Source organism: Sturnira hondurensis, unplaced genomic scaffold (assembly GCF_014824575.4).
Source record: "Sturnira hondurensis isolate 20B ecotype Veracruz unplaced genomic scaffold, ASM1482457v3 Scaffold0018097, whole genome shotgun sequence".
Taxonomy (NCBI): Eukaryota; Metazoa; Chordata; class Mammalia; order Chiroptera; family Phyllostomidae; genus Sturnira; species Sturnira hondurensis.
This window is the reverse complement of record NW_028090728.1, coordinates 258,963-285,418: the sequence shown is the minus strand read 5'-3', so window position 1 is coordinate 285,418 and position 26,456 is coordinate 258,963. Positions and strand designations below refer to the sequence as shown.

The window sequence follows — 26,456 nt, the reverse complement described above, 5'->3', positions numbered from 1 at the left end:
CAGTCTGATGAGAACTCCTTTGTAGGTGACTGTCCCCTTATCTCTTGCTGCTTCTAGGATTCTCTCCTTCATTTCAATTTTGGCTAATGTAATGATGATGTGCCTTGGTGTGTTCCTCCTTGGGTCCATCTTCTTTGGGATTCTCTGAGCTTCCTGGACTTCCTGGAAGTCTATTTCCTTTGCCAGATTGGGGAAATTCTCCTTTGTTATTTGTTCAAATAAGTTTTCCACTTGTCGCTCTTGCTCTTCCCCTTCTGGTACCCTTATAATTCAGATATTGGAACGTTTCAAGATGTCCTGGAGATTCCTAAGCCTCTCCTCATTTTTTTGAATTCTTGTTTCTTCACTCTGTTCTGGTTGGATGTTTCTTCCTTCCTTCTGGTCCACTCCCTTGATTTGAGTCCCAGTTTCCTTTCCATCACTATTGGTTCCCTGTGCATTTCCCTTCATTTCACTTAGTTTAGCCTTCATTTGTTCCTCTAATTTGTGACTAAAATCAACCAGTTCAGTAAACATCCTGATCAGAAGTGTTTTTGAACAGTGCACCTGATAGGTTGGCTATCTCTTGGTCGCTTAGAAGTATCGGCTCTCAGGCTTTGAGGTATTCTTCTTGAGCCATAATGTTTTGGTCTGTTGGTGCCTGTTACATATGAGGGGCGGAGCCCTAGGTGTTCACCAGAGCGGGGCGACCCAGTCGCTGGGTTGTGACGCTGGATGTGGGGGCTGGGTCAGAGAGGGGCAATGGCATTTGTTCTGCTCTCTCATAGCTTGGTCCCCTCTGCTGCTTCCCGAAAGCAAACCAGGGCCCCTGGTGCCGGCTCCTGGGTGTGTGGGCCTGTGCACCCTCCAGGACCCTGTGGGTCTCTCCAACAAACTGTGAGCCTGGGAGCTTCTCCCAGCACCTCGACCCCGAAAGTTTTTCCAATTGGTGCTTTTAGGCTTTAATTCTCGTTGCTGGGGCCCTAGCCTGCGTGGTCTGTCTCACTGCTCAGTTCCTTCGCCTGGTTTATCTGCACGTGAATGTGTGACCGCGGTCAGCCTTGCGCCCTCACTGGGTCTGCCCGTTGCCACCCCATGCCTGGGATCCGTCAACCGCCCCCTGCACTCTTGGGTCGGTCCTGTGGCTTTTTCCTGCCCTACCCGCTCAGCCAGCCACTGACTCTGCCCCTCTTACTGGTCTGGCTGAATGGTTCATTGTTGTTGGACTTCCATACAGTTCAATTTTCTGTGTTTTGGTTGTGTTTTTGTTACTAAAACTTTGTTGTCTTTAAACTTGGTTGTGCGAGAAGGCACAGTTTTTCCACCTATGCCTCCATCTTGGCTGGAAGTCAAACAGGGGCATTCTTAACATGACAATACAAAAAAGTAGTAGTTGAGAATTGAGCATGCTACTTAGGAGATAAATGAGCACTGAGAAATTAGGGAAGGCCCACAGATGCAAGAGCGACAGACGGCGAACTTGCCTCCAATGCTTTATGCAGGAAAAGCATTACATAAAATTTAACAACCATTTATGATAAAAACTCTAAAAAACTAGGAATAGAAAGATATTTATTTTACCTAATATAGGAAATACACCAAAACCCAAAAGTTGACACCATACTTAATGGTGACAGACTGAAAACTTCCCCAAGATCAGGAAAAAGGAACAAAGCAAGAATGTCTCTCTCACTTCTTGTCTTCAACACTGTAATGGAAGTTCTAGCTAGTGCAATAAGGCAAGAAAAAGAAACAAAAGACATACAGATGAGAAAGGAAGAAATAAAACTGTCCTTATTTGCTGACGACATGATTATCTATGAAGAAAACTCCAGGAAGTCTACAATAAAATCTCTTGGAACTAAAACGTAAGTTTAGCAAGGTTTCAGAATACAATGTTCACATCCAGAAGTCAAATGTTTTCCTACCTACCCAGCAATGAACAACTGGAAGTTGTAACAACCAAATTTAAAGTAGAAGGAGAAGATAAAAAAAAAGAGAGAAGGCAGAGGTGGTGAAAGAACAGGAGGTGCAAGAGGTGAAGGAGAATGGGGAGGAGAAGAAAAGAATGACAAGAACAAGAAGAACAGTATAAATCAACAAACAAACAAACAAATAAACACCCCCAAATACCAAACCTGTACAGAATCTATATGCAGAAAAACTACAAACCACTGATGAAATACACTTAAAATCTAAATAATGAAGATGCGTTTAAATGTCAGATTTTCTCAGTCTGATCTATAGCTACAACACAATCCAAATAAAAATCCCAACAAGCTTTTCTGGGAGAGATCAACACACTGATTTTAAGGCACTAAGCAGCCAAAACAATTCGGAACAGAATCAACAATTCAGGAGATTTGATTTCCTGATTTATAAAGCTGTATTAATCAACAGAGTGTGACCAAGAAATAGGCCCTTAGACCAAGAAATAGACCCTTAGATCATGTTATTTGTATTTTATTACCATAAAAATTTTGAGAAAAAAGAGAGAAGCCTTCTTGCCCTTGGCAGCGCATGGCCTTGGGGTGGGGGTGGACAGGAGCTCTATAATCAGGTAAGTTACAGCAGAATGTGGCCCACAACACACAGAGCTTCTACTAAATGGTGCTTTAAGGGCCCAGAGGCAGCTCGGCTGTCCTGGCCACAAGACCCCTGAGTGGGTCAGAGTGCTGGCCAGTTGCCTGCCTCGGCCACTCAGGGGCTGCTCGTCTCTCTCGACCTGCATGTGCCTCCTGTCCCCTGGTAAAGGGCACCTGGCTCAGGGAGCATGCACACATAAATGCCTGGTGCATAGATGTGAAGCACACGCTTTTCCCGTGATCAAGCTTGAAGGCACCCTGTCAGCGCCCTTTTTAAGGTTTATACTAAGTTTAAGGTTTTATGGAGCGGCCCAGTTGTGCCTAAAGACACATTCTGACCCCTCCTACAATCCTGAGCTATAAGCATCTCCCCACAGGAGGCCTGAAGTCCTGGACGTGGGCGTGCAGTGGCTGCTCTGGTGGACGCCCTGGTTTACCAGTCACCAACACCAGCAGACAAATGACAGGTGTGGGAATGTCCCAGCATTAGAATGCACCAAACCCTGCAGGGCATACCCTCTGGCTGTTTTCACATTGGCAGCAACAGCACCACAACACCCCTCTCACCTGTTCTCTCTGTGAGGTGCTGCCCACAGGTGCCTCATGATAAGCCAGCCCTCTGGCTGTGTGTCCCCTAAGTCACACTATGGTGGTAATGGAGTGCTTGCTAAAATTTGGGGGACACTGTAGATCTTTCACTTGTAAATTTAATCCTTATGAATATGCTACACCCAGAAACCTATACTTACTTGAATATACACATACAAGTGGATATTTTCCTAACTTAACAATAGAACTTGATCAAAAGCTTGGGATTACTATTGCTGCCAGTTCTGACTGGAAGTATTTTCAAAGTATCACGCATAGTTAAATACATTATTTTTCAATCCACATCAAGATATTGAAAAGCAATTTTTTTATCCTCACTCAAGGATAATTTTTATAAATTCATTTATCTTTAGAGGGGAAGGGAAGGAGAGAGGGAGAGAAATAGTGTATGGTTGCCTCTTGTGTGTCCCCTACTGGGAACTGGCCTGCAACTCAGGCATGTGCCCTGACTGGGAATTGAACCACAATCCTTTAGTTTGCAGGCCTGCACTCAATCCACTGAGCTACACCAGCCAGGGCTCAAGGATATTTTTCATTGCTTTCAGAGGGGGATGGAGAGAGAGAGAGAGAGAGAAACATCCATGTGAGAGAGAAGTATTGATAGGTTGCCTCCCATGTGTGCCTGGACCTCGGATCAAACCTACAACCTAAGCATGTGCCCTGACCAGAAATTGGACCCACAGCCTTTTGGTTACAGGACAGTGCTCCAACCTCCTGAGTCACTCAGCCAGAGCTGAAAAGCAAATTTAATAATATAGGAAGTTTCTGTTTTGTTGATGACACAAACTGTTTAAATGTCTCACAAACATTCCTAAGCGCTTTTGAGATTAATTATGCTTGTCAATAGCTCCTCATAGACATCTGTGAAAACAGAATTGCTGGCTCTGACAATGAGATCTACAGATGATCTCATTCTCGTCCCAGTTTTTGCTAACTGCTAAAGATAAAAATTAGGAAAAATGTTAAATTAAAAAGCAAATATTAACTGTAACACAACAAAGAAAAATTTATTCTTGTATACTCTTATATATAAAATACAATCTTCTAGCAAGTTCTCATTATATCTTTAATTCCATTCTGCCCAGATGTGTAAGTCCTCTCATTACTTTTTAAATTCTCTAGATTCAGATACACATGATAGGGATATCTTTTTCTTGAAGGTGTAGTAGAATCTTGGCTTACTGGTTGTGTGTGTGTGCACACATGTGACTGTATTTTACACAATGAATTCAACTCTTTTAATGGTTGAAATTCTATTTATGTCTGAATAAGTTTTGGACACATATTTACATTGAACCTTTGACATATATTTATATTTCTTTAGAAAACTGTCTGTTTTATTTCAAACATATTGGTATAACATTGTTCATGTACTAAAATTTCTGTGACAGCTTTACTTTCACTTTTTCATTTCTCAGATGCCCTACAGCCTCAGAGGGTTATGGAATTTTGTCTCACTACACTGAAATTTCAATTTCAATTTTCCTGATTGTTAATGGGATTGAACATCCTTTGAAATGTTCTTTGGTGATTTGTGAGTTGCCTATTCTAGCCTTTGACAATTTTCTACTAGATTGTCTTTTTTAAAATTTTTGGTTAGTAGAAATTACTTGTAGATTATCTGTCTTCACTTTTTCTGATGTGTAGTTATGATTCATCTGAATGAATATTTTGTTTTATTTATCCTGTTTGAGAGTCACTAAGAATTCAGTCTTTTATCATTCTGGAAAAATTTCAGGCACCATTTCTTCAAATACTGTCTCTCTACCATTCTGTCTTTACTCTTCTTCTGGAGTTCCTACTTGACATGGAACACAGTCACTATCTCATTAATTGTCCACGTCTCTTAAGCTCTGTGACACGCACAGTCATTCCCAATCTCCTTCTCCCTTGCAGGCTTCCTACTAGAGAGGCTCAAAATGTGCAGTCACTTTGTCACACTTCCCTGCTGCTGGAGTGACCATGTGACAGAGTAATGCCAATGAGCTGGGGGGACTCTGAGAAGTCTTCAGATTTCCTCACCAAAGGGGGAAAATGTGAGGCACTTTTTCTACCCCTTTCCCCTCCTTCCCGCCCTGGTGAAAGGAGTGATGTGCAGAGCTTGGCAGCCACATTCAACTACAGAAAAACAAGGAGCCAAGGAGAAGACGCCTGCGGATCAGAGATGGTGAAGTACAGAGAAGAGGCCCTCTGGGTCCTAGGTTCAACACTGAGCTGGGCCTGAATCCATTTCTGGATTTCTTTTTATTTTCTTTCTTAAAAATAACATCTTTTTGGTTTAATCAACTGTTAGTTGGATTTTCCATTTCTTGAAGTTGAATATGCACTATCTCATAAAATCCCTCTATTATATTTTCAATGTTTCTATTTTATGTTCTGAGTAATTTCCTTAGGTCTATTTTCCAGTTCTCCTCTTCTGTATCTAATCAGGTTTTCAACCCAACTAGTGTTTTTAATTCCAAATTTCCATTTCAAGAAGTTTTATTGGTGTATTTTTCCAAAATTTTTTAAAAGTTTTTAAAAATAATACTTTATTTATTTATTTTTAGAGAGAGGGGAAGGGAAGGAGAAAGAGTGGGAGAAAAACATCAATGTGTGGTTGCCTCTCACATACCCCCTACTGGGGACCTGGCCTGCAACCCAGGCATGTGCCCTGACTGGGAATCGAACCAGTGACCCTTTCTTCACAGGTCCGTGCTCAATCCACTGAGTTCCACCAGCCAGGGCTACCAATTTTTTTTTAATACAATAACAGGGTCCTTCCTATTCCTTTGGTCTCTTGAGGATGTTTAAACCTAGTTTTTGTAGTCTCTTTCTTATTGTTTTATTATTTCTAGTTCTGGGAGACAATCTTCTTGTTTGTGGTATCTGCTGACAAGCTTAGATAGTTTTTTGGGTGTTCTGTAATTTGGGCTTGTGAGCATATTTCCAGCAATCACTGGACCACTAGCCAAGGAGTTTCCTGCACGAGAGGTACAATAGTATAAATTAGGGGCCTCTTGCTGCACAAATATCACAAATTTATACTCTAAACCTCACCTGGCTGTTTTCTTTTCTTATAGGGGAAAAGCAAACTTCCTCATCACTTCCCTGGACTAGCAGGTAGTTTTTTTTTTTTATCCTATTTCACTAAGAAGAGCTGCATTTTGTGAGCCTTGGTTTTGGGTAGGGGTCGCCATAGTAATGCTCTTATTCCTGGGTGTGTGTGTGAAATAATATCCATCATGACAGCCCAGCACCACCACCTCTAGCCCCGGCCTGGGGTGAGCACAGTGTGAGCTCAGGCCTCATGGCTCTGGTTTGTACTTCTCTTTTCATGTCTGGCACCTGGTTCTTTCTTCAGAAAGGGAATTCTTTCTTCAGAGCTCGGCTATGTATTGACATTTTAAAAATTATACAACATTCAGATTTCCAGGTGACTTGAACAAGAGGGCTTTACTGATAATTCAGTTCACCGTGTTTCCAGAACTGAAAATATATCCACAATAAATCTTTATTTTTCTCATTTAACTTTGTTTTAATGGATCTCAAACTTCTGTGACAGATTTTGGCCGTTTCCATTAAAAAGTACTGATTTTAAAAACTAATAGCTTAAAAACTGTCCCCCACACAAAAAAAACAAATGGTCCACAAAACATTCTCCTTTCCTTCTGAAGATTTTATGATGCATTGTAATCATTAACCAGTCCTTTACTATTAAACTTAAGTGGCCAATTGAGACAAACAGTTCTGAGACTGTTCTTTCACCACTGATTAAGACTGGGGTGGCAGGTGTTGGGGTAATATTCATCTAACCCTCTGAGGTTTCTGAGCAGACTTGGTGACTTCGCCAGCTCCAGCTGCCTTCTTGTCCACTGCTTTGATGACACCAACAGCAACTGTCTGTCTCATGTCACGAACAGCAAAGTGCCCCAGAGGAGGATAGTTAGAGGAGCTTTCAACACACACAGGCTTGCCAGGACCATGTCAACCAGATTTCAAAAACTTTGGGCCACCTTCCAGCCTTTTCCCAGAGCCATGATCAATCTTCTTCAGCTCAGCAAATTCGCAAGCAATACGAGCTGTGTGACAACCCAGCACAGGTGCACATCCAGCAGTGACTCGGCCTAGATGGCTGAGGATAATCACCTGAGCTGTGAAGCCCAGCTTCCATTGGTGGGTCATTTTTGTGGTCACCAGCCACATTGCCATGCCGAACATATTTGACAGACACGTTCTTGACATTGAAGCCCACATTGTCCCCACGAGGAGCTTCACTCAAAGCTTCATGGTACATTTCAACAGACTTTACTTCAGTTGTAACATCGACTGGAACAAAGGTGACCACCATGCCAGGTCTGAGAACACCAGTCCCTACTCAGCCCACAGGGACAGTACCAATGCCACCAACTTTGTAGAGGCAGATGCAGGGGCTTGTCATTTAGATGAGTTGGTGGCAGGATGCAATCCAGAGCTTCAAGCAGTGGTTCCACTGGCACTGTCATCTTTACAGGTGACTTTCTGTCCCTTAAACCAAGGCATGTTAGCACCTGGCTCTAGCATGTCATCGCCATTCCAACCAGAAACTGGCACAAATGCTGTCAGGGTTGTAGCCAATTTTCTGAATGTAGGTGCTGACTTCTTTAATGATTTCCTTATATCTCTTCTGGCTGTAGGGTGGCTCAGTGAAATCCATATTGTTAACACCAACAATCAGCTGTTTCATACCCAGTGTGTCAGCCAGAAGGGCATGCACACTGGTCTGCCCATTCTTGGAAATACCTGCTTCAAACTCACCAACACCAGCAACAATAATCAGGACAGCACAGTCAGCCTGTGCTTTATCTCTGATAAAATCTCTTTTCTGGAGCATTAATGATGGTCACATAACACTTGCTGGTTTTGAATTTCCACAGGGAGATATCAAAGGTGATACCATGCTCACGTTCAGCTTTCAATTTATCCAAGACCCAGGCACACCTGAAGGAGCCCTTCCCCATCTCAGCCTCCTTCTCAGATTTTTCGATGGTTCTTTCATCAATCCCACCACATTTGCAGATCAGATGGCCAGTAGTGGTAGACTTGCCGGACAGAATCTACATGTCCAATAACCACAATTTTGATGTGAGTCTTTTCCTTTCCCATTTTGTCTTTGATTTAGTGGTGGTTTTCTTGAATACACCTGTATTCAGGTGGCAAATCCGTTGCAAAAAAGCACACAATGAATCCTAATGGAAAAAACTCTAAATCATAGGGGGTCTGACCAACTGGATAACTGTATATTCGGGATCATGAGTAACACACCTTGAACAAATGGATTTTCAGGTTCTGTAAGACATTGTTAGTAGGCAGCATAGAGCTCTTCCTCATATAATTAGACTAAAGTGTGGCAAGGATACAAAATAGGGTTACTTACCAGGCTGGGTTTAATGCCTATACTTTCGGCTGCTTCAAATGCCAACAAGAGATTCCTTTTCTAAGTTGAAAAGATAAAAAGACAGGAATTACCAACTAAAAATATAAAGCTTTTGCTAAGAAAAAACACCAACTCACACTCCACATAGAAAATCTACAAAACACTTAAAACTTTAAGTTAAATACACAATGGTCTCGGTATAACAAAAGAAATTGACAGGTTACAACTGTCACTAGAAATAATATTGCTGATTGACTCTTGACTACCAAAGATAAATTTCTGTTAGTTCTGTTATTTTTTTACTTTGTCTAGGTACAGAACATACACTACTCCTGCTGTGTATCAACAGTTGTTTGTCTAATTATGATGCTATAACAAAAAAAAATTATCAAAATGCGCACATAGTTTATATAATCAAATGAAAAAAAAGTCCCTCCTCCCAATCTTGTGTCATTGGAAGAACCACTCTTAACCTCTCCCTCTGGTTCTCTGGGTGACTTGCCTGTATGTCTCTGCCACAGCCTCACATGACTGCATCTCTGTTTTGAAAACATTCCCTAGTTTCCTCCAAGAAGGAGGGCCCCAGTATCATGCACTTCTCTGTTCTCTTCCTTATAGCCACATGACTAATTTTAGTACTTTTACTAGTTGCGTTTGTGACTTTAAATAACATCCTTATATCTCCCCTTCTTGCTCCAGCAATTACAGACAGTACTTCCCGACCCCACTGTATATGATAAGGAAGAAGTTCCCCTCATCTTTTTTTCCACCTTGTCAAGTTTTACTTTTAAATGATTAAAACCTGTAATACTTCCTTTTCTATAGCCACATTTAAATCTTCTGTCCTCTCTTAAGAGGACAATTTTGAAAACTGAAAACAATGAACAGCATTTACAAAGTAGTGCACTACAGTAACATTTCCTTCTCTATAGTTTGTCAAGATGCTGTGCCACTAAAAACACTTTTTCAAAGGATTTTCCTCTTTGTGACCCAGGCGTATCACTGTTCTATGAAGTCCTTCAGTCCTCGTGTTCTTCAGAACCTCATGTCAGTTTCTGTATAATACCCCTGATCCACTGGAGTAGGTTCATAGGCTTCTTTTTTAAGAATGTATGTTGGAGAGATACATTTTCTGGAAGCATTCATATATGAAAATTTCTTTTGTACTATCTATCACACTTGGTTCATAACTTGAGGTTGAAAATATTATTTTTCCTAGAATTTGAAAGATACTCCTGCTCCATAATCATTATTCCTAATTTGTTGCTTCTTTTTGAGACTCTAACCAGAAAGAGTTCTCTGGTATTTCTTCACCTGAATACATTTGAGAATCATTTGGTCATGCCTCCTCCCCTTCATGATTTATATTAAAGTCATTAGGATTGTATTAAAATGTAATTAAGTTAGTAAACTTAGTTGCAAGCCAGTATTCCTGACATATTCATGTTTTATGTTCCTCAGTAGAATTTTGTAATTTTATCTACTTAGATTTTATAAATAATTTTATACATTCCCCCCCCCCCCCCCCCCCAGACTTCCAGCCTTTGTCCTTGCCAGCATACATAGTGCCTGAAAATTAAGGGGACTGTCCTGACACTGAAGCAAACCCTCGGCTCTAGGTGCCAGGTCACAGGAAAACACTGAGACATGGCAATGCGCATTTTCTGCTGGTCTGGAGCTGCAGTCTCACAAAGCTGGCCGTCTGCAGTCAGCTTGCCCAAGCTGCCAGCCATCTTCTTCCAAATTAGGGGAAATGAATAGGGGTGAATTGGAAACCTTTCATGTTTCCATGACAGTACTCTCTGTTCTGTTGAGACAGGAACTGTAAATTGGCTCCTGGCTTGCTTTAATTTAGCCCAAACTATGGAAGGCAATTCTCCTGTTTTGGTGCTAATGAGTCCTTTGTCCTTATTTTAAAAGGCCTTTTGTTTAGTGTGTTGGGGGAGGGGTTTTGTCAGCCAGTTTTTAGGCTACCATTATTTAGAAGTCAAGATACAAATATTTTTATGGCTTTAGGTATGTAAAGCAAAGTTGTGTTCTAAAATGTTACACCAATTTTCAGTTCCATCAATAATTATGTAAATTTTCTTATACCTGACCTGCATAGAACATTAGTTTTCAAAAGTCTTTGTCAAATGTAGCAGGCTAAAAATAATATTTTATTGTTTTAATGTATATTCTTTGATTACCAGAAAGGTCTAGGAAAAAGGCAGTTCTAAACCTAAGGGTTTATCCAGAATACCCTCCAGACTGTTGTGGCCTTATTCTAATGAAACTGCTGGTGTTTTCTAAGCAGATACTTCACAAAGAAATGGTTCACAGTGAAAATGTGCCTCAAAGTACTCTGAAATAGTGTGTTGTACGACACGGAGCATTAGAGAGGTGGCTCTTGGTTAACAAAAGTGAGTCTTATCCATCTGGGTGTTAGCAGGACGGTGGTGACCAGCATTGTGGTGACAACGCTTCACAGTCTCTGTGAGGAGGCAACCTCTGCAGGGGAGAGAGTGTGGCCAAGCACAGCATGTAAGGGTGTCCAGTCCCCAGTGCCTGCAGTGGTGCCTGCAGCAGCCAGGTAGGGGTGTACTGGTGGGGGACAAGTGCAGGCCTGGAACCTTCCAGGCTCTACAACAGTGAAAGTACCCAACCCATGGTTTCAGAACTTGGCCACTGGCCTAGCTAGCATGGATCTCACCTGAAACTGCAGGGAGTAGGAATCAAAAGTCCAGAACTCCTTAGCATTTCATTTCAGACACTGCCCCAAGCACACTTTCACTCTACCACCTGAACCTGTGAGTGGAAGCTTCACAGGATGACAGATAAATCTTTTTATTGAAAAATGCCCAAACCTCCACTGACTGTAACTCACAACTTCTGACTGTATATCTCTTTAGTGTCTTAAAAGATATCCTTGTTAGTTTCACCAGAAATTCCCTACTTAATACTGATGTCAATCTCACTCGGTTTAATTATGTCCATCTTGATGGAAGAGCTAATGATTTCTGAACTTTCTGGGATGCATCATGCAATTTTTAGATTTTGACTTGCGTGGGTGTTTACAAACACAGGCCTCTTTTTCGGTGTTCTGTTTGATGTATTCGTACCCCACCCCACACTGAAAGCTTGCCAGAACAAGGCTCTTGCGGCAGGGGCCAGACATTACTCACCCTAACAATGGCAAAGGGGTGCTTTTCCTTCAAATTACCTTGTTCCCCTTAAAATAGACCTCATGTGTGCCTCTTTCAGGGAGAGCTGCCCTCCTTCACCCTCTCTTCTTGGGGGAGATCACCTTGTGCTGCCTCTTGCACGAGAGCTCTGTGTGACACTGCTGACATGCCATTCTGAAAACCTTCGTCTGTGACTCCGACATATATGAGTTTCTCTCAGCATGATACAGGGTGCAGCCAAGGGGGGGGGGCCCAGAAAAGATTTGGAATGGTGTCCAGAACTCAAAGTGTACAGGAATATTGGAGGAAATATTAAGATATCCTCACCGCCCCCTCCCCCCCAAGGTGTCAGTTGGGGGAAGGGATGAATGGAGCAGGGCCACTGAGAGCTGTTTTGCATAGCAACAGTTTTGCAGCTAACCTCTGGAATGGTCATTTAACATATCTATAACCTTTAACTGGTTTCATAGATATGTTAAAGAGCTGTGGCCAAGTTTTGGGCCAGGGAGAAGTGAGTGGCTGCTACCCAGGTGGGAACTGGGGCTGCTTCTCAGAGAGAGTGCCTGCTTGAGAGCCATGTGGCTTTAGCAGAGTGGAGTAGCTACCCAGGCTGGAACTGGAGCTGCTTCTCTGAGAGAGTGCCTGCTTGAGAGCCATGTGGCTTTAGCGGAGTGAAGAACCCCTCTTGGCCAGGTGAGGGGGAGAGCCACGCTGTCTTGGAAAGATGTAGACCCCTGTAGCCATTAGGAGAGAGACACGAGGTTTCAGCAGAGTGAGGACCCTCTGTAGCCATTAGGAGAGAGAGAGCCACACGGGTCTCAGCAGGGTGCAGACCCCCTCTTGGCCAGGTGAAAGGGAAGACCACGAAGCTTTGCCAGAATGGAAATCCCTGCGGCCAGGTGAAGAAGAAAGGCGTGCACTTTTGGTGGAGTGCGGCTTTGGTAGAAGAGGCCCACGCAGCTTTGGCGTGCTCCCTTTGGCTGAGTGGCCTGGAAAGCAGGAGAGACTTTGACTGGAACTTGGTACAAAGAACTCTTGCCAGTGAAAGGTGCCACATGACTTTGGATTAATTGGAGATCCTGCCTGGACAGGCAGGCGACACAGCTCCCGTGCCAGCGACCTGAGAAACGGACGTGTGCTCTTTTCCTGATTTACGGTACCCGGAGTGGGGACAGTGGGAGAAGGGAGCGCTGTGTGTGTGTGTGTAGGTGTATACCCTTAAAGACTTTAATATTTTAAGGAAGGCATTAGGCCTGAATAGCATTAAATAAACATTTTGTTTCCTTTTCACAAATCTCTGGCATTGGGAGATGTCTTTCCAATTGGCGGCGGACAGAAGAGCCCTATAGATATTAGTGTACTGTCCTTGGGAGGGGCCCCTGTTTTCTGAAGCAGTTTTTGGCATCCCTCAGTGGGCCAAGTATTGCCCCCCCCCTCGGACCCTTTGTTCGGTAACAAGCACACTGACGGGAAGCATTGCTCAAGCTTGCTCACCACACATCAGGCAATGGTGAAGATTCACTCCGCCTGAGTGCATCTACACAGGGGCGGGCAGGGGGCAGGAAGCAGGAAGCAGGTGTTCCTTGGACTGCGGGGCGGACGAAGTGGGAGCAGGTGGTAACCAGCAGACAGAGGCCAAGGCTTCAGGATTTAGACCCAACTCCAGCTAATGAGGAGGCTGTGAAGCCACAGAGGCCTGAAAATGGAAATTCCAGTGATCTGGAGCTCCTTCACCTCTTCACAGACTCACAATCTGACTTAGGTGCTCCCTGATGACAACATTACTTGATAATGAAGAAGAACTTCAACCCTGCTGGTACCATGAGGAAAATAGGAAGTGAGTAAACTGGTCTGTTTGTGCTAACAGAACGTTTCCATGGCTGCAGCAGGTCCCTGGAAGCTGGCTGTGCATGGTGTGTGGGGATCGCTGAGCATGCAGAGCAGGATGGTGCAGCTTCGGGCCTTGGGAAGCATGCTCACAACTTCAAAGTGTAAAAGCAAACATTTTAGGCTCATTATTTTCCAACAGATCCTTACTGACTAGAGGACAAAGAGCCCAGGTGTATTTGCATGACTGTAGACAGATACTTCACACTCTCACAAAGACACCTGCTTTAGACAGGGTGCGTATCAGTGAGGAGACTTACACTTACTATACTTTGAGTAAGGTTTTCTGATTATTTTGAATTGTTTTATGCTCATTGTTTACTCAATTATCTTGGTAATGTCACAGAAAAGGCAGAGATGTGCCCTGGCTGGTGTAGCTCAGTGGATGGAGCACAGGCCTTGGAACCAGAGCACCAAGGTTCGATTCCCAGTCAGGGCACAGGCCTGGGTTGCAGGCCAGTTCCCAGCAGGGGATGCTTGAGAGGCAACCATACATTGATGTTTCTCTCCCTCTCTCCTTCCCTTCTTCTCTAAAGATAGATAAATAAAACCTTTCAAAAAAAAAAAAAAAAGAAAAGGCAGGGATGTAACAGTGGAGAGGGTAGGAAGGAGAAGAAGGCCAAAGTCACTGCTGGGCTTAGGCTGGCTGCTTCTTCTTGCCTCCCTTTGCTGGGTCAAACCTTCCACAGAAACAAGCACTGGAATCTTCACGGTTTCTTCCTTGGTCTTTTCTTTTTTCTTTTTTAGTATATTTTATTGATTATGCTATTACAGCTGTCCCATTTTCCCCCTTCACTCCCTTCCCCTCTGTGCACCCTTTCCCACCCACATTCCCCCCCTTTAGTTCATGTCCAGGTGTCGTAAGTTCTTGGCTTCTACATTTCCCCTACTATTCTTACCCTCCCCCTGTCTATTTTCTACCTACCATCTATGCTACTGATTCTCTGTACCTTTTCCCCCTCTCCCCTCCTCCCACTTCCCTGCTGCTAACCCTCCATGTGATCTCCATTTCTGTGGTTCTGTTCCTGTTCTAGTTGTTTGCTTAGTTTGTTTTTGTTTTAGGTGTGGTTGTTAATTATTGTAAGTTTGCTGTCATTTTACTGTACATGTTTTTTATCTCCTTTTTCTAGATAAGTCCCTTTCACATTTCATATAAGGGCTTGGTGATGATGAACTCCTTTAACTTGACCTTATCTGAGAAGCACATTATCTGCCCTTCCATTCTATATGGAAAGCTTTGCTGGATAGAGCAATCTTGGATGTAGGTCCTTGCCTTTCATGACTTGGAATACTTTTTTCCAGCCCCTTCTTGCCCGTAAGGTCTCTTCTGAGAAATCAGCTGACAGTCTGATGGGAACTCCTTCGTAGGTAACTCTCTCATTTCCTCTTGCTGCTTTTAAGATTCTCTCCTTCACTTTAGTCTTGGGTAATGTAATTATGATGTGCCTTGGTGTGTTCCTTCTTGGGTCCAACTTCTTTGGGACTCTCTGAATTTCCTGTACTTCTCGGAAGTCTATTTCCTTCGCCAGATTGGGGAAGTTCTCCTTTATTATTTGTTCAAATAACTTTTCCACGTGTTGCTCTTCCTCTTCCCTTTCTGGTACCCCTATAATTCGGATGTTGGAATATTTAAAGATGTCCTGGAAGTTCCTAAGCCTCTCCTCATTTTTTTGAGTTCTTTTTTCTTCATTCTTTTCTGTTTGGTTGTTTCTTTCTTCCTTCTGGTCCACTCCATTGATTTGGGTCCCAGTTTCCTTCCCATCACTATTGGTTCCCTGTACATTTTCCTTTATTTCCCTTAGCATAGCCTTCATTTTTTTCACCTAATTTGCAATGAAATTCAACCAATTCTGTGAGCATCCTGTTTTGAACTGTGCATACGATAGGTTGACTATCTCTTCATTGCTTAGTTGTATTTGTTCTGGAGCTTTGATCTGTTCTTTTGCTCGGGCCACTTTTTTTTTTTTTGTCTTGATGCACCCATTACATAGTAAGGGGCAGAGCCTTAGCTGTTCACCAGGACGGGGCACCCTGGTCGGCTGAGAGGGAACAATTGCACTTGCTTCATTCTCTGCCGGATTTCATTCACTTCCGCTGATTCCCCTGAGCAAACTGGGCCCTTCTGGTGCTGATTCCTGGGTGGGTAGGTTTGTGTACATCCTGGGACCCTGTGGGTCTCTCCAACAAACTCTCCTGTGAGGCTGGGAGTCTCTCCCTGCACCTCTACCCCCACAGGTGTTTTCCATAGGTGTTTTGAGGCTTTATTTCCCTGTGCTGGGACCCTGGGTTGAGTGGTCTGTCTCACTTCCAGTTTCACCTGGTTTATCTGCACTCGAATGTGGGACCACCTGGCCTGCCAGCTGCCTTGTGCACTGTGCCCCTCCACAATCTGATGCCTTGTGTGCCCAGGGTCCACCAGCTGCCCTGCTGCAAGCTCTGTCCATGTGGCTCCGCAAACTATGCCCCTCTTACTGGTCTGGATGAATGTGTCTACTTTAACTCCTTGGTTGTCGGACTTCCATACAGTTAAATTTTCTGTCAGTACTGGTTGTTTTTTTGTTTTTAAATAGTTGTTGTCCTTCATCTTGTCTATGCCTCCATCTTGGCTGGAAGTCCTCTAGGTCTTTTCTTTATGCCTCTGTGGTTCTGTGATTTATAATAAGAAATCTTATTTGGTCTGTGCCCACTGTTACTAGCACAGAGCCCCTAAAGCCCTCGTAATTTCTTACACTAAAGCCATGGGGACATCTTTGGTTATAACACTTGGGTTTTGTCTTCAGTTCCAGGAATGACTTTAGAACGATTGAGATGAGGCCAGTATCTTTTGGAAAGCCCCTAGATAACTGCGGGATGGGGTGGGTGGTCAGGGGAACCAACTACGTGATTAGAAGCTTGGTGCATTCTGTCTCAAGGCTTTAAATACCGCTTATGTCTGTTCTGTCCAATATAGTAGCCATATGGCTATCTAAATGAAAAGTAACCAAAACAAAAAAATTCAAAATATCAATCACACTTGCCACATTCTATGTGCTCAAGAGTCCATGTGGCCAGTAGTGACCAGACTTGACAGCATAGATATAGAATGTTTCCATCATTTCATAAAGTTTGGGTAGTACAGATCTCGTCACTGACAACCCCAAATCTGTCTTTCCAGCTCTGAGTTCCCTTTGAACTCCCAATTTGCTATCCAATTGCTTGCTTGACCTTGCTGCCTGTACACCTCAGGGACATCTTAACATGATTCAAAACAGAGCTCATTTGTTGTTTTCCAAATGTTTAATAATGCTGTCCAGCACCACATAGGAAAGTGTTATGAAACTTAAATATGCTGTGATGGTTAATTTTCTATGTCAACTTGGCTAGCCCACAGTATCCAGATAGTTGGCCACACATTATTCTAAATGTTTCTGCGGAGGTATTTTTAAACTCATAAGAACAGTTACTATACTTTGTCTTACCCCAAAGGCTGAGACGCAACCTGTGAAGGTATTTTTAAAATGAGATTAATGTTTACAATAGTAGACTTCAGGTAGAGCAAAATATCCTCCATACTGTGGGTAGGCTTCATTTCATTAGTTCATGGTCTTAATAAAAAAAAGACGGATCTCTCCCTAAGGGAATTCTGGCAGCAGATTGCCTTCAGACTCGATCTGTAGCATCGGTTCTTTCCTGTGTCTCCAGACTGCCAACCTGTCCTGCACATTTTGAGTTTCTCGGTCTCCACAATTATGTGAGGCAATTCCTAAACAGAATTCTGTCTCTCTCTACACTCCTAATGGCTCTGCCAATAGGAGTAATGTCTCCATAATTTCTCTGGAGAACCCTAACACACACTCTAAAAAATTAAATCCTTTTGTTCAGTTACTCTCACCATCAGTGCCATAACCATTCTTTGCACTACTTATTTTAATGTGGGATAATAAAAATAGACCTTTTAAAGATATCTACCTATTTCTCTCCATCTCAGAAAATGGTCCTGTCAAGCTGGACACCTGGAGTCACTGTTGACTCTTTCCTCTGACCCTCTCCTACAACCACTCAGTCACTAAGTCTAGCTGACTCATTTCCAAGACATATTTAGATTATCTTTCTATACACATTGCTACTGAGACAGGGTAGCAAGAAGACAGGAAAACTCCTTGGCCAGTGGACTAGGGAAACTGAGACGAGAGCTGAACACAGTGGCCAAGCAATTCACAGCCAGGTGCAGAGAGTCACTGGGGGAAGGTCCCTGAGTGCCTAGCAGGGGACAAAACTAGGAAAATGAGGACCTCAGCCCCAGGGTAACCTTTCCTCCCCAGGCCAGTGTCTTTTGGAAAGCCCCTAGATAACTGTAGGATGGGGTGGATGGTCAGGGGAACCAACTGTGTGATTAGAAGCTTGGTGCATTTTGTCTCAAGGCTTTAAATACCGCTTATGTCTGTTCTGTCCAATATAGTAGCCATATGGCTATCTAAATGAAAAGTAACCAAAACAAAAAATTCAAAATTTCAATCACACTTGCCACATTCTATGTGCTCAAGAGTCCATGTGGCCAGTAGTGGCCAGACTTGGCAGCATAGATATAGAACAAGACAACATCTAGGCCTCAGTTGTGTTTCAGCTCCAGGCCCAGAAAAGCAGCAAAACCAGGTGGACAATACCAGAACCTATGTGATAACGACCCCCTTCCCTGGCACTGACCAATCAGTGGAAACCAGGACCCTAAAAGGTCCCACCTGGAAAACTGATGAATGTTCTGCTGAGACCCTCCCCTGAGATCTTCCCTAAAATTCCCACCATGAGAGAGAAATAAAAGCCTCATGATAAAGAACCCAGCATGCCTGTGTTCTCTATTTGGAGCAGCAGTGCCATTTCACTTCCCTTCTCCTTCCCCCACTTCTTTCTTCACAAGCACACCTGTCTGTCTTCCAAACTCTAGAACAATGGGCAGCAGCAGCTCAACCAGGGCTGACCCCCTGAAGCTGTTCCCAGGACCCCATTTCTCTGACTCCCAGTGAGCTCAGACAGCCCAGCCTGGTCTCTCCTGTTGCTTCTTCTATCCTAGGTCCTTGCTTGTTTCACTGTGCTTGGCTTTAATAACTGTACCCTCATAGTCACCTGGACTGGTGTTGTGAAGTCTCCTATATGGAATGAAGAGCCCACACACCACAGCCATGGACAGACCTGCTGTAAAACTGCCATGCCAGCTAATGGGTAAAGCTGGAGAAAACAAGTTCTCATGGTGACCACTGCAAACAGCTGCCTAACTGGTTGCTTCTGTTTCAATCTTGTTTTCTTTCCAATTCATTTTGTTTTGCAAAACAGCCAGAGATCTTTAAAAAACAGGAATAGTGTCTCTTTATAGATTGGACTCCTTCAATGACTTCCCATAGCGCCTGGAGCAAAATGCTAACTTCTACCAGCAAAGTCACGCCCAAGAGCCCTGCAGGGTCTAGCCCACCTACACCTCGGTCGCCCTCACACACTGGAGGCAGCTGGCCTGCTCTGTGGCCTGGACTGCACCAAGGTGTCTTCTTGTTCTGTGCTTCTCAGCCCTGGAAAGCTACCCTTAGCTCTAAGCACTGCTGGGCCATTCAGTTCTTTCTTTAGACTCAGCTGAAGTCACACCTCCTCAGGAAGACCTCCTCAGGCTCCTCATCTGAATCATCCTCCCACTATTCACCATTACTGCACTGTTTCATGGTCCTCTCATGGTTTATACCTGTGTTTATTATGTTCCTTACAGGTTTCTCACTTGCTGATTGTCTCATGAAGATGGAGAATACGTCTGCATTGCTCCCTGCTGTCTGTATTACTGCTCGTGAGTCTCGGCAGGAAATGCATGTTGGATGAATGAGTAGAGACACCACCAGGTGTTTTCCAAAGCACACTGTGCAACAGGATTCTGTAGAGTGTTCCAAGTTGGTGTTTTGACAACCAAACCTGCGGGCTGCATCTGGCCTGCAGCCTGTTATTATAAATCAAGTTATTGCAACACAGCCTGCCCATATCGCCCATGACCACTTGGGTGTTCCAATGGTAGACCTGAGCCATGACAGAGCCCCATAGACCCACAGAGACTACCATTTCATCCTTAACAGGACAGGTCTGCCAACTCCTGTTGCAGGTACTTGAAAAAGAAGGCTTGGTGGATGTGATTGATCTATGCCAGGGCAGATGGGGCCATACAGGGTCTGTAATGAAGGACCTGAAGCCCCAACTGCACTAACAAGCACAGCCAATCTCTAAAAGCATGACAGAAAGTACTGTTTCCCAAGTGTATTTGAGCAGGGAACTCTTTCGTGATGTTTGTTGGTTCTTTGAAGACTTTGGAAAAAGGGGGCCAAGGTCTGCACACCATGAAGGTCAGATTCTGTAAGAACTTTCTCTGGAAAACGAGCAACAGGAATTTCTCAGTGGCCATGTAAGCAGGTTTTCACTATGTTCTCCTGGGTAACAAAGGTCTCTGTTGAGAAGTGACCCTGAGAAGCATTTACTGAGGGTGGGGTTCTGCAGTGCAGCTGCACCCTCAGCAGTTATCCGTACCTGGTACCAACAGCCTTGTTTCTACTCCCCATCTCTAACTCTCACCCCACCAGGACAAGTTCTGGAGAACACCCAGGGTGATAGGCAGGGACTCACTTTCTCCTGGCTGTTCAGCTCCTGGTATGGGATGTGAGCGGGCAGGTAGGTATGGAGGAGAGCACAGAAGGCCAAGCCGTCACTCCAGCTGCTGCTGAAATTGGTAATATCAATGTTCTGTGGGAAAGAAAACAGCATTAATTATCCATTGTGCACAGTAACAAAATAGGAATGAGACTGTGGGAAAATGAGTATCCATCTTTGGGCTTGCTGTAACGCAAGACAGGAAACTACTCAAATCTGCAGGGATTACATTTAATTTTGGAATCAGGAACAGCCTGGTGTTGCCCAAGTCTTGAAAAAAAGGCTTTAGACCTCAAAACACTAAGGAATTTTTGTCTGGTATATTAAGGGCTCTGGGAACCTTATTCTCAAATTAACTCAGCTGATAAGCTCTGTCTAGCATTTCCCAGCCTTATTTGACCAAGGAAGACTCATCATCACCATCATCATCAGGTATAACTCTGATCAACAACAGCTGGACCAATACAAGAAGGTCATGAAGACCTACGGGGCCTTTCTCATGGCTTGCCCCTTGACCTCCCTCTTCTGTTCACAGTGTGAAGGCTTCTCAGCAGGAGAAAACCCCACTGGCACCCCTAACATTGGGGTCATGAGGGTCACTGGGGGAAAGGAGCTGCCCCTTTGGAATAGGCAGGGACACTGGAAGCTACTTGGTAAACCATGAGGAAGAAACCCACGTCCAACTTTATATGGCAGCCCATGGAGACGGTGGTTCCTTCCAGTGCCTGGGGCTCCCAGTGGGTTTAGTGTACTTCCCACTCTCACTTCCACACACCTGCCCCTCCCACTTCTTCCTCCCTGACTAGGCTTATTCCAGCAGGAGTTTCTTCCCTGCTTCACAGAGCTCATCCCAAATGAAAATGTCCCAAATGAAATGTTGGTTCCAAAGCCCACTAACTCTTTAATGCTTGGGCAGGGTGTCATCGTGGCTGTGTAAATGCACTGACACAGTCTGGGTAGGACCAGGTGGGGCCTGCAGAAGTGGCACCCACTTAAGGCTGAGTCAGAGCTCCTCTGGTCTGGTCAGAGGACACAGGAAAGTATGGGGCTCCTTCTGTACTTTCTCCACAGCCACTGGGCACTGGGAGGCAGTGAGGTCTTCCTCCTCCTCTGGACACCCCATCCTGGGAAGCAGGAAGCTGGCAAAGCCAGCCAAGGTACCGAGAGGTGGTGAACAGCCTGTCCTTTCTGGAGGAGTAGACACTGACTGCTTCTCCCTCTTTGTGCCAAAGCCACACACAACACTCCTTGGTATAATCCTCGCTGCCCTGAAAAGAGGGGGAGGCATCTGTTCCAGAAACCATGGGCAGAAGTGTGAAGAGGAGCAGGGCATGTGGTTCAGCTGCAAGGGGGTGGAGGGGAGGTGTCACAGAACTCCCTAAGTGTGTGTATAAACTGCAGATGGAAATGTGAAATAAGAAATGTGATATAATGTGTTTCCTGTGAGGTTTCCTGAGGGGTTTAGAAGCAAAGGGCCTCTCATCGTATATGAGCTTTTTATCTAGGCTCCCTCAGGATCAGTTTGAGCTATTATGGCCTGGAATGATGAAGTAAGTCAAAAGCTTCAGTTTATGGTACAGAAACTGAGCCCAGAGGGGGTGGTGCTGCACATTGCACAAACTGTCCACCTGAAAAACGAACATGCCAAGAAGCCAGGCCCCATGGGCCTTAGGGTCTTTTCTATCAAACCTCTTCTTGCTTTCACCTGGGTTCAAGATGATCCTATGGACCCAGAACCTCCCCAAAGCACCTGCTTGCAGTAATGTGCCCTGTTCTCTAACCTGCTGCAACCACATCTACCCAGGGGAGGCTACCTGGCAGGAAGAGACACACAACTGTAACAACATCCCTTCATAGTTTTCATGACTCGAGCACAACCAAATTTTAAGAGTTGCTAAGCACCTGTGTTACATGAAAATTTGAGAATGACCTTGTTGGAAGGGGCCTGGCTCAGTTTCAGAGTGGATGTATGAGAGCTGGGCTTCCTGGTAAGCTGATCATCTGGAATTTTGGCTTCAAAAGTCTCTCTTGGTCCAACAGCTATTTGATGAGGCCTAGAGGCTGCTTTAGAAATGGGTAACACTTTGATTTTCTAGTTTCTGAAGAGGTTTGTATGTTTAAAAAAAGAAGAGGAAGTACTAGGTAGGGGCTACAACACTCCCAGTTCACTTGCAGTCCCGAGCACTAGAACCAGACACTGTGGACAGCAAAGCCTGGGTTGGGGGTGCAGGAAGCAGGCCAGGCTGCCTGAGGGAATTGGCACCACTGCTCTTGAGACCAAACCCATCCAGACCTGCGGTGCTCATGATTTAGGGGAAGAAGAGCCAGACTTTATTTCTGGTTATCATTCATGGTGACCACTGGGCACCTGCATAGACAGGCCCAGCCCCAACCAGACAGCATTCTTCTGAAAGGCAACCCGGGCACAAGCAACGCCATACTCAAGAGAAAGGCTACACTTTAGAGAGAAAGCCAAATGCTCCAGGGTCAAGATCAAGGTCCCTTAAGTAACTCTCCCTTAAATGGTGCTGGTGGTATAGGAAGTGACATTTGTTGAGTATCAATGCTGTGCTTTTGATACTGTGTGTTTTCTCATTTAATTCTCAGAGCAACTGCACACAGAAGTGGCGTTGTACCTAGTGTGTGGGTGAGAAAGCTGAAGCAAAAGAAACAGTGGTAGTATGAGAGTTAGGATCAAGGTCCAGTCCTGTCAAACTTGAAAAGCACATGTCCTGTGAAAAGTTTCCTTCCTTCCTTCTTTCTTTTCTCTTTCTTCCTCCTCCCCCTTGCCTCCCTCCTTGCCTTTATTCCTTCACAGATTTTACACTTAAAGCTTATAGTGCTTGATAAATCTTTATTTTTCTAAAATTGAAAACACTTTATACTTGTACCTCTTGTACTATATAGGATACAAAACATTTTTTTTTATCTGCACAATTTTCAGAAGCATTTTGAGAGGCCAAAAGGACCCCGAGGAGAGTCCAGTATTTTAGTTAACTGCCACTTAAGAACAGTTTTTGATCTGTAAGTATAAATGAGTAATAGGCTGAAATTATTCTCTCAGATATAAAATCTGGTGTGAGATGGAAGCTAGGGTTGAAAAGATCAATCAAAATGACCTACAAGCGGAGGAGAGCTCAGAAGAGCGCAGACAGCCCAGCACAACAGGGTAGACCCGCTGCAACGCAGACTCGCATCTGGAGCGAGATCAAGCAAAGCTATGTAAGAACAAAGAGACACTCCCAAGCTACCCCAGTCATCAAATCTAACATCTAGGTCAGGAAATACCTCTCTTCCATGGAACCTGCATTCAGGTTACTTTGAATTGTTTGGACATTGGCAGAGATGGAAGGCAGCCAGCTATAATTTGTAATAATATAGTCATTCCAAGAAATCAAATAAAATATTTACCAAATAAATATTGCTATCAAATAAAAAATTTACCCTTCTTACTTCTTTTTTTTTTAACAATTCCTTTTTTTTAAAGATTTTATTTATTTATCTTTAGAGGGAAAGGGAAGGAGAGAGAAGGAGAGAAATATCAATGTATGGTTGCCTCTCATGAGTTCCCTGCTGGGAACTAGCCTGCAACCCAGGCATGTGCCCTGACTGGGAATCGAACCGCGATCGTGTGGTTCGCAGGTCTGCGCTCAATCCACTGAGCTACACCAGCCAGGGCCTACCCTTCTTACTTCTGAGTGAAACAATCCCAACTCTAGTTCCCTGGGTGCCATTTGAAAATGTCCATAATCCTATTTGAACATGGGAGTATCAGTAATTCCAAATGTAACACAGCTGGCTGAACAACTGAAATGTGTGTATATTTATGATACCTCACATAAGATGATGAAGACCAACTTGCAAAGCACTGTACACACCTTGGTGGTTGCTTTTGCTGCTATCATTATGGTAAAGGTGGTTTGTTACTGCTCACTAGGCTCCATCCAGGAGCTGGGAGGTGCACTGGAGCAAATGAGGAGCTGGGGAAGCAGCACAGTTTTACATTGCTTGTGTTTTCACAAGTCAGAAAGGGGATGAGTTGCTTCCTACTTTATCAGGTCTTCCTCTCATATCATTAGATTACTGCTCACCTGTGCACCTCTTCAGCCAGAGCCTGAGTGGTGCTCTGGACTCTAAGCAGTAGATCCAGGGGAGCTATGGGGAGCCAAGAATGGCAGTAGACAGCCTCACTGAGCAAGGGAGGGGGCTGCAAGTGTTAAAGAAACCTGGGCTTCACCAGGGCCAGCAATTTTCCCAGGAGGTCCTGTAGACAGGGCCATGTGGCAGTTCAGGGGTGTGGGCAGCAGCCCAGTGCTGTCCACCCACATGCTGGGAGGCTGATTTCCCTGGACTGGAAAAGCATCCAGATGGGATGTGTGGGTCCCAGTGATGTGGGCTATGATCCAGTCCTACTGAGACAGGACTGTAAGAAGAAGACCCAGAAATTCCTTGGCCAGTGGAATAGGGAAACTGAGATGAGAGCTGCACACAATGGCTGAGCAATTCACAGCCAGGTGCAGACATCATCAGGGTGGAAGGTCCACAGGGTCTGGAAGGGGCAAAACTGAGAAAACAAGGACCTCAGCCCCAGGGTAACCTCCCCTCCCCAGGCCTCTCCTCCCTGGAGACAACATCTAGGCCTCAGTTGTGTTTAAGCTCCAGGCCCAGAAAAGCAGCAAAACAAGGTGGGCAATACCAGGACCAGCTGCCATGACTGAAGACTCCCTGCCCAGTCACTGACCCATCAGTGTAGACCAGGACCCTAAAAGGACACACCTGGAGAAATGATTAATGTTCTACTGAAACTGTCCCCTGAGATCTCCCCTATGATTCCTGCATGCAAGGGAGTAAATCCTCAAGACAAAGGAGTCAGTGCGTGTGCTCCTTCAGGGGAGCAGCCAGCACCATGCCATTTCCTTTCCCTTCTTCTCCAACACCTGCCCCCCACAAAACCCCAGACTTCTTTGTTTACAATCACATATCTCCTAAACCCTAAGGCAATGGGCAGTAGTGGCTTGTCCCAAACAGATCCCCTGAACCTGTCCCCAAAGCCCCCTTTTCTCTGGCTTCCCAGGAAGCTCAGCCAGCCCTGCCTGGGCTCCTCTGTTGTTTCTGCTATGCTAAGTCCTTCTTTGTTTCATCATCCCCCAACTTTGTTTCCTCATAGTCACCTGGACTCATGTTGTGAAATCATTCCTACACAACGTCAACAATCCACACACTACAGCTGGCTTCAGCAGACCCCCTCCCGGCCTAGCCCCTGTCCAATAACAACACCATGATGACCAGAGATGTAAAGGAAACCATGGCAGGATGGTGCTCACATGCTCATGTGTGGGGTCATCTCACTGAGCTGGTGGGCAACAGTCCTTCCATGCTCATAGCTACAGCCTCTGACTCAGGACAAAAATGAAGGAGAGAAACACAAACCCCCAAGGTGTTATACAATATCTTCCTTTTTCTACTTATTGTTCAACTGAATCTTAGGGGTTCATCAAAGAAATAACTTAGAGGAAAGTGAAATATGGCCAACAAAGCATTTTACAGGACATGTCCTCATTATTTTTCCTGAATAAAACTGACTAGGATCATCGTTATCCTGGACTGGAGGTTCACACCAAGAAGGGAGCAGGAGGAGGATTCCAGGTGCTGACAATACTGTGTTTCTAGACCCGGGCACTGATGGTAGGGTCTATTCACTTTTTGAAATTTCACTGAGCAGCACACTTGCATGTTGAAAAAAAGAAAGAAACAGAGAGAAGGGGAGAAAGAAAGAAGGAGGGACGAAGGAAGAAAGGAAAGAGAGGGAGAAGAAGGGTGGAGGGAAAGCAGAAAAGGAGAGACAGACAGACAGACAGACAGACTGATACACCCTGATCATGTCAAGGGACTGAACTGTAGCTGTTAAAAAGAGTGAGAACGTTATGGAATTCATGCACAAGATTTCCTTGGAAGAAAAAGCAGAGGGACAGTGAAAAGAAACTTGCTGATTATTTTCCCGAGGGAGATGGTGATTATTCATTGAACTTTAACTTTCTGTAGGATATAAATACTTCAGAGATATTTCTGAGTAAGAGAACATTCTGGGGGAAGAAAGTCTTAGAAATAAAAAACAAGGTAACATTCCAGGCATCTCCAAACTAGGTTAAGCCTCTAGGAACACTGAGAAGAAAATTTTGTAAGAAAGAA

At 44.4% G+C, this 26,456-nt stretch overlaps 1 protein-coding gene and 1 pseudogene across 1 annotated transcript in view; both read right to left on the bottom strand.

Annotated features, from left to right (window-relative positions):
• Positions 1-26,456, bottom strand: part of SPECC1 (sperm antigen with calponin homology and coiled-coil domains 1) — a 168,956-nt gene that overhangs the window by 3,553 nt on the left and 138,947 nt on the right. The window contains exons 10-11 of the mRNA XM_037068800.1: positions 20,244-20,360; positions 8,569-8,628 (exon numbers count right to left, since the gene is read on the bottom strand). Coding sequence (XP_036924695.1) covers positions 8,569-8,628; positions 20,244-20,360 — 177 coding nt within the window. The remainder of the gene's footprint in view (positions 1-8,568; positions 8,629-20,243; positions 20,361-26,456) is intronic.
• LOC119002727 (elongation factor 1-alpha 1-like) lies at positions 6,837-8,336 on the bottom strand (annotated as a pseudogene).